Source organism: Drosophila nasuta, chromosome 2R (assembly GCF_023558535.2).
Source record: "Drosophila nasuta strain 15112-1781.00 chromosome 2R, ASM2355853v1, whole genome shotgun sequence".
NCBI lineage: Eukaryota > Metazoa > Arthropoda > Insecta > Diptera > Drosophilidae > Drosophila > Drosophila nasuta.
In genome coordinates this window covers 30,860,032-30,868,653 of record NC_083456.1, presented here as the reverse complement: position 1 = coordinate 30,868,653, position 8,622 = coordinate 30,860,032, and the positions used below count along the sequence as shown (strand labels likewise).

The following is an 8,622-nucleotide window of genomic DNA, read 5'->3' as shown; positions in this document are numbered from 1 at the left end:
AATTGTAAAATTCAAAATATCGTCGGAGTTCGTGGCATACACCAACAACACGTCACTGAGCCATCCTTTTCCGATCCGGCCATTCCCCCCTATGGTTGACTGTATGGCCTTCCCGATTGTGTTTTATTCGTAGACAATATACAAGTTTTCTTCCAGTCCCGTCTTGTGTAGACACAAGATGCGAAAAGAATTTATCATTTCAGTTTGCCGTATATGCGTAACTGATTTTATACAAGAAACGTCGAGTATAAATTCTGTTCGAGAAAAGTAGGCGTTAGGGAAATTTCGCGTTGCGCTAATAGGGCGCGTACACCAGACTCAATGCAAAAAGCATTCTACAAGACGAGTCATCTAACGATCTACAGAAAATTCTTGCAGTCTCGGTCTTGGCATGACACGAAACACAATTGGGTTCTCTTCGGACTGAGGGGGGGAGGAGTTAACATGCCCCTCTCTTCGGCCACATGGAATAATGCAGATCCGGAAACTCCAAGCCTACTCTATGCAACTCTGACGATAATACACACATGTTCAGGCCTTTTGTAATAAATTGCCACTGACGAAATAGTCAGTCTTATTCTGTTCTCGAAATAGGACTGTCGTTTTATTTGTGAGTATTTCTAACATATTACAGAATTCTGTAATAATATTTCTGTGTTTAATATTTGTGTACAAAGAAAGATTTAACTCCGTACATTTCTGCCGCATGCAGCATATTTTTAATGTTTTCTTCGCTTCCAGTCAGGGCGTATACAATTGTGCTTTCCGGCTGCTGCTGCTGAGGAGTAAATAGCAGCTCCTTCTGCATCGTGGTCAATTTACCATCTACGTGTGCCAATACTGAATCGTTTGAATTCTCAGTGATTTCCTCCAGCCAACCAAGGAGATTGATTGAGATTTTGTAATAAATTCTCACTGACGAAATAGTCAGTCTTATTCTGTTCTCGAAATAGGACTGTCGTTTTATTTGTGAGTATTTCTAACATATTTCTAGCTGACAATTTCAACTTTCTAAATATTATTTCAATAATAGCAGTTGAAGAAAAATTTTCAGCTTTTAAAATGGCCATGACTAAAATTAATCCAGAATACCACGTGCACAATCAAAGCATTCGTCGTGAATTTATACGCAAGGTGTATTTTATATTGATGTGTCAGTTGTTGGCAACTTTGGGAGCTGTGGCAATCTTCTTCTTCTCCCCCGAAGTGAAGGACATTGTCGACCGCAATATTTGGATCTTATGGCTGTCTGGGATCATCATGGTGGTGACAATGGTGGCCTGCTGGATCGAGAATGTGCAACGACAGACGCCAAAAAATATATGCTTGGGCATTTTCACCTTCGCTAGATCCTTTTTTCTGGGCGTCGCAACCAGTTATTATGCTGACAACAAGGTGCTTTTGGCCATCGGGACTACAGTTGCCATCTGCTTGTCACTCACGCTCTTTGCCATGCAAACTAAATGGGATTTGACAGTGTCGGGAAAAATTGTGATATATGCCAAACTCATCTTTAACCTGTTCTCCATCTTCTTTGGTGGCAAGTTACCATCTCTGAGCTATTCATCGCTTTGCGCCTTTTTCGCCTCCTTCAACTTGATCTACGACACGCAGTTGATGATGGGCGGTAATGTATGTAAGTATATCATTAGTCAGGAGGAATACATTTTCGCCATAAGCAACCTGTATTATGATATTTCAAACATTTTCTTGGACGTGTTAAACATTCTGGGCATCACAGGAGAGTAAATAAATGGATTACATGTTAAAAATTTTGCGCATTTTATCGAATGTTTGCTTATTGCATTACACAGGCATTTAATTAGTGGCCAAACACACACATAAATCACACTCTCACACTTGCGTTGAAATGTGTCAATTATGTTATTAGTCGACGGCAATAAAAACGTCAAAGTAATTACAATATTAACATAAAGAAACCGCAATCTAAGCAGCAGCTTCTCTAGTCTAGGATCAGGCCAATCAAATGGTCTTAGTTGACAGCTGCTGGCCGCTCAACTTTTTAGCTTTAATTAACAATTGACAGTCGCCTGACAGTTGACACACACACACACAGAACATACTGCGTTGTAGTTATCGATATATGCCAACCACCCACTTTTATACTAAGCTGTATTTTGGAGCTGGCCATCAATAAAACTCAGCGTGCTCATCTCTTATCTGCTCACACGCCATGACGTGCGACAACTTTTTGGCTGTCTACGAACTTTTTATTTGGTGGTTCACTCCACACTGACCTCAGTCCCTGACTCCCTCTCTCTCTCTCTCTCTCTGCTTCACTGTTGTTTGCTTGTCAGTAGTTTTTCTAGCATTTAAGTGCCAGCAACATTGACTCCTGACTCCTGTCAACACGTGTGTCCGCAACCTTTCCTCTCTCCTTGACTTGCTGTTGTGGAAAAACGTTTGGCTACATTTTGCCATATTTAAAATTGTATTTTTAATAGTGTGTTGCATAACAGATTTGGCCGTATTATTATTAACACTTATCATTGCAATTTAATTAAAAACTGCATGACAAAAATGAAAAGCAGAGCAACTGAAGCATTCTTTAGCTTTTGATAAATCTTTTTGGAGTGCTCTTGTTCAAGCATCATCAAAATTGCGGAAATCGTTAGAGGCTAGTAAAAGCATTTTCATGTTTTCTTATACCCGCTGCCCAAAGAAATACTTCTGTATGGCAAATTACGCATATTGCAATCTGGTATATTTTGAAGTCTTAGTATATACGACATACCAAATATAACATTCGGTACATTTTTGGTAATTTTCGACATAATAATCGGTACATTTTAAGACATCTTGGTATTTTTCGAATATATTACTTCATTGATATACCAAAATATGACCTTTTGTGCATTTTTGGTATTTTTTGGTATGATAATCGGTATATTTTAAGACCTCCTGGTATATTTCAAATATAATACTTCTTCGATTTATCAAATATGTCATTCGGTACATATTTGGTATTAGTTCGGTATAATGTTTGGTATTATTTTAATACCTCTTGGTATATTTCGAATGCAATACTTCCCCGATATACCATATAAGGCACTCGGTACATCTTAAGCATATTTGTGAAATATTATTTGGTATATTTTAATAACAATATCATACAGTTCAGTATATTTTTAGTATTTTTGCAGTATATTAATTTGGTATAGTTTTGAATATAGGTTGCGCAGTTTTGCTTTTATTCAAAATGATTAGCAGGTATTTCACAGTCGAGCACACTCAACTGTAGCCTTCCTACTTCTTTTTTGTTAAACATAAAGCAAATTTATAAAGTATTCTCTTGTGGCTTAGTCTTGCAGTTCCATTAAACAAATCTTTTAATGAAAAAAAGCTAAGCTTGTTACTCAGTTATGCAATGATTAAATGCATAAGAGTCAGAGACTCACTCAACTCAGTGCCGCAAAATGTCGCACATGCTACGTGGCAACAACAATAATACCACAACAACAACAACATCGAGAACAACAACTGTCTGACTGTTGTTGAACAAGCAGAATTTGCCCGCGTTGCGGAAGTCAAACAAAAAAAAAACAACACTCGAAAGAGATTACGTTATGACATTGTTAGCATTGCTTTTGACCAGCGCAGAACAGAAAACAACAATTGTAAATATTTCTTTTTTTTTATGTGTATTTTCGCAAACACTGCATAAAAATATGTTTCGCAATTTGTGGGTGTAAAAAAACGAAGAAAAAATGCCGACATATGTCACAAAGGTTGTGTGTGAAATGCAGGCGCAAAAATGGGATTGTTCTTTACTTTACTTTTTTTTTGCTTTTGGGAGTCCTGTTAATGACTTTTTGGCGACCTTTTGCCATGCTAAAAATGTAATTAGAAGATTATTATGAAAAGCGCCGGGGCTGCCCTTAATTAAAGTTGACAGCGAAGACAACAAAATGGAGGAGAACAAACTAAAGTGGGGAATTATGTGAATGTGAATGTGAATGTGAATGATGTAGAAAAGTTCCCAGAGAGTAAAAGTTCGGAGTGCAATCTTAAACGACTTCTAAACTAAACCGGGAAGCATACTTCTTTGTAAAAGAATTGGCAACATTTGGCATCGGACATTTTATTTACTCTGTGCCGTCAATCAATTAAACGAACGCTTTCAACATATTTTGTTTGTTGCCTTCGATATTGCCTCGCACTTGAAATATGTCAGTTTCAATTTGTGAGACTAAACTATGTTCCCCAAAAACAGAGAGAGAAAGAATGAATCCAAGAGTCGGCTGAATTGTTGATTTTTCCATCAAATTGTTTTATACCCGGAGAATCAAGCATCTACTCTGCCGGCCAACTAAACTGTAAACATTTGCAAGCAACACGTTTACCCGTTTCCGTTTTCCTTGTTTGTCAAGCAAAGATGCAGCTGCAAAAAAACAAAAAATAGAAACAGTGGTAAAACCGAAAAAAAAAACAGAAAAGCGAGATAAAATGGCAGCAAAAAGTGGGCAGAAAAATAACTGCAAATGCAACAAACTGTGGCACAGAAAAAATACAGAGCGAGAGTCAGAGAATTGGAACGAGAAAAAATTGCTTTGGTTGAGGCAAACAAATTTGCAATCAAAGTTGAGATAGTTCGTTTTTTTTGCGCTCGCACAAAGACTGAAAAACTTCCGCCATTTGCCTTTACGCCAGTAAATTGAAAATCAAAATTGTTGCAAAAATCAATTACAAGCAAGTTAGAAACAGTTGAAAACTCGACTTGAACTCTCTTTCTCTCTCTTCACTAATTGAAGAGACTGCTAAGGATGCTTTCTGTTAATGTATATTGTAAAGTTGACGATTATTCTCAAATGGATTTCATGAAAATTTCAATCGCTTTTCATTTTTGGTCGTAAGCTGCTTAAATGTCCGCTTGATCCGCGAGGATAACAACAGCCAGCAAACATCTGACAAATATTTTAGACTATGGGTGAAGGGGAGAGAGAACACGAACTCGGATTGGGACTGGGAAAAGAGCACGTGATGCGCATGAGAAGCACATTCAAATCCAATGCCAGAAAGTGACAAACAAGCTAAAGTCAAAGCCAAGGATGTGCCTTCTGAATTGGTCAGAGTCTGCGGAGCGTGGACAATTTAACAGACTTATTTATTTATGAAAGCCAAATGCATTTGGGCTGCTCGACAATAGACCCAACGATGATGTGGCCAGCATCAAATTGAAATTGCCAGCAAAGCCAATTTTATAGGCACGCACGTGTAACTTGACCATTTGACTCAGTTGGGAACGGGAAAGGGGCTGAGCTTAGGTCAATAAAGTTAATATTCAAGTCCGAATATTGCAGTTTGTTAACTAAATAAATAAATCAGTGGACATGTCTCCATTCTGGCTAAAGCACAAACAATTATTCTATTTACACTCAACTTCTACATCTCTTATTTTTCACATGTCGAACAATTGTCATTGAAATGTGTTGGAAATTATTCAGCTTTAAAGTCAACACAAAAGACTTGACTGAATGGCAGCAATTTAAAATTGTGCACAAAAAATTGATTTTGAATGGGTATACAAAAATAAAGGAGAGACTAGAAAAGATGAATTTTTATTTTACATACTATATCAAATAATTTATTTCTTTTTATATACTTTAATTCATTAATCATGTATTTAATTCATGCTTTTTTATAAACATTTTTCCAGCGTATGTTTTCGTACATCAACTCAAAAATTTCTTTCTTCATTTGCTAACATGCAAAAACTGTTATGTATTGAGCTTAAATTATTCAACAGTTTTAACTATTGTATTTCAATGCAATTCAATAAATTGCAAATATTTAAATTTTAAAATGTTGCTAAGTATTGTAAACAATAAAAACAAGTACTATAAGAAAGCTACAGTCGAGTGTGAACGACTGTGATATACCAGCTACCCATTTTTAAAATAGAAGAAAAACAGTGCGGTATTAATTTTAAAATATACCAAATGAATGTACCACAAAAATACTGACTTATACTAAAATATATTTTTGGTTTGTAGATACAGCAAAACATAAGCGAAACAATGCGGTGCTATCACTAAAATATTCCAAAAGAATATACCAAAAAATACTAAAATATACTAAAATGTATATCTGGTATATTGATACAATATATACATAATATAATATGTTGGACTTCATATAGATCTATCTCTTATAATCTCTGAGATCTAGGTGTTCATACGGACAGACGGACAGAAGAACAGACTGGCATAGCTATATCGTCTGGGCTCTTGACCCTGAACAAGAATATATATGTAAATGGTACTTCATGGGGTTTGAGATGCCTTCTTCTTTCTGTTACAAACATTTCCTAGAATCACAAACTTATAATAACCTTCTACCCTATGGATAGCGGATATAAAAACAAAAATACTCCCATACAAAAGCTATTTGTGCATTTATTTTCGTGCTGTGGTGATGAATAAATTATAATATTTCTCTTGAAAAAGTCGTTTTGTAATTTAAGTGCAATTGTTATGAATTTAAGCTGCACTTCAAAGGAAATATTCTAACTTTAATAACATCCATTTCAGCCACAACTTGGTTTAATCTGTTTTCAATTATGCAGCAAAATGAATTTGCCTTTAACGACTTCAAGCTGATAACCTATTAATTTTTAATTACGAATGTAGAAAAAAAAGGGTGTGCATAAAAATAGCATACAGCTTTGATTTATTATGCCCGACACGCCCCAACGGCCACGCCCCGTAGTCCGTCCGTTCAGGATTTCAGGATTTTAATGAGTTCAACTATGGATGAATGTAAGTGAAGTGAATGTGTTCGGTGGAGTCCAGAGTTCTTGGCAGGTTAATAACCGACATGGCACGAAAATTAATTGCAAAACATTTAGCCCAAGTTTGTGTGCCTTGCCGTAAGTGGTAAAGTGGCAAGTGGCAAGTTGAAAGTGCCAAGTGGCAGGTGGCAGGTGGCAAGCTCCAAGCAGGAAGCATAAAGTCCGGCTGTCTGTGCGGCATGCAAATTATGCAGCAAAGAGGTCGCTGCTGACCCCATCTAATGTGAAATAATTAAAAGTTTAGTTTTTAAATAAATTGCAACGGGCAAGCGATGGGTGAATCTCAGGCCTGGACTTGCCATTTAATTAGGTTGATAACCGGTTAACTATTCGAACTTCCTGGCACAACTGTGGCTACTTTGTTAGTTGTACCACAATACAAAAAGTCCGCTTTAATTTCGCCCTGGCAACAGGCAGGCAAACAAAAGGCGAAGATAACAACAAGGCAAGCAGTGACAAAGAGATAGAAGAAGAAAGAGAGGGGGTTGGGGGAATGGAATGGAACACCCGCTGACTTGAGAGTGGTGCACGCAAAATAACTTAAAAGCCGCAAAGTGGCTGGTAAAAACTATTTAAGTTTATACGATAAGGACAATAAAAGCACAGCAACAGGGTGGCACTTGCTGTGCCACCTCCCCAACGTCCCCCTACTCTGAATTATGCTAACTGTAAACCAACCACAGCACATCTGCCACGACACAGAACAATGGAGTAATTTAAGATTGTTATGGAATATTAAGTAATTTTTTAAAAAAGATAAAAAAGTAAAAAACAAAATTTAAATAATGGTAAATATATAATTAACATCTTTAAAAATCTTTAAATATTAATTATACATTTATGAACATTATGTATTTGCCCCACGGTGCATAGCACACACTTTGTTCTTTCAGAAAGTGCTGCATACTTATAGGCAACCGCAATATTATCTTTGTGTGCGTGTGTGAGACTATGCTATCTGCGAGTATGGAGGAGTATGAGTGCAAATGCTATTGCGTGTGTTTGTGTGTGTGAGTTGTGCGTGTGTGTATGTGCAGTTATGTAATTATGGTAATTAAAAACACACTGGCGCCACTTTGGTCGCTTGACTTGTCTTTGCCATCTTGTATTTCATAGCTGAAAGCACCTTTTGCGACTTTAACTTCCGCGCAACATCTTGCTGAGTGTATAATATGTATAATAATAGTGTTGTAAAACCAGGATAGGCACGTCCGACCTCATGAAGTATTATATAATTACATTCATAAATGCAGATGAGTTGAGGTTTATTCCGCAATACACTTTAAAATAAATAGCATACTTCTAGGCGGCAACAAGAAATTCTTATTAACTTATTCAAAGCACAACTTATTTATTTAAATATTTTCTATATTTTTTATAGTTCTTAGAAACATTGTAAATAATCAGACTAGCTTAAAATGAAAAGAATTAATCACAAAAAGCAACAAACACATTGGAATGCCATTTTAATTTACTTGTTAGTGTATTTCCCACTTCGGCTTGTCACATAAATTTCATAGAATTTTTTTTTTAATCACATTGTAAGCAAACACATACAAGTTATTACGGCATACTTGCGAGCCAAGTTGCAAAGTCACAAAAATTTCCATGCATAAATTGCATAAACATTTTGTGAGCTCGTTTTTTGCAATTAAAAATGCAAATGAGCTGGGGAAAAACTGTTGCTCTTACACTTGTGGCAAGGACAAGAACAAACTGCAATTATTTAAGATATAGATTATGATAAGAAAAGGGAACTTTTAATTATCCAAAACAATCAAAGCACCCCATTAAATAAAGTGTATTTAAGC

At 36.3% G+C, this 8,622-nt stretch overlaps 1 protein-coding gene across 2 annotated transcripts; it reads left to right on the top strand.

Annotated features, from left to right (window-relative positions):
* Nucleotides 1–560: 560 nt before the first annotated feature.
* Nucleotides 561–1,772, top strand: LOC132785629 (protein lifeguard 1). 2 transcript variants are annotated; one of them, XM_060791816.1, is made up of 3 exons: nucleotides 561–610; nucleotides 742–969; nucleotides 1,037–1,772. In XM_060791816.1, the coding sequence occupies exon 3, from the start codon at nucleotides 1,063–1,065 to the stop codon at nucleotides 1,747–1,749; it is 687 nt and encodes a 228-aa protein (XP_060647799.1). In that variant the 5' UTR covers nucleotides 561–610; nucleotides 742–969; nucleotides 1,037–1,062; the 3' UTR covers nucleotides 1,750–1,772. The 2 variants fall into 2 exon arrangements, with proteins under 2 accessions (XP_060647799.1, XP_060647798.1); XM_060791815.1 differs by having other exon boundaries at nucleotides 1,034–1,772.
* Nucleotides 1,773–8,622: the final 6,850 nt, after the last annotated feature.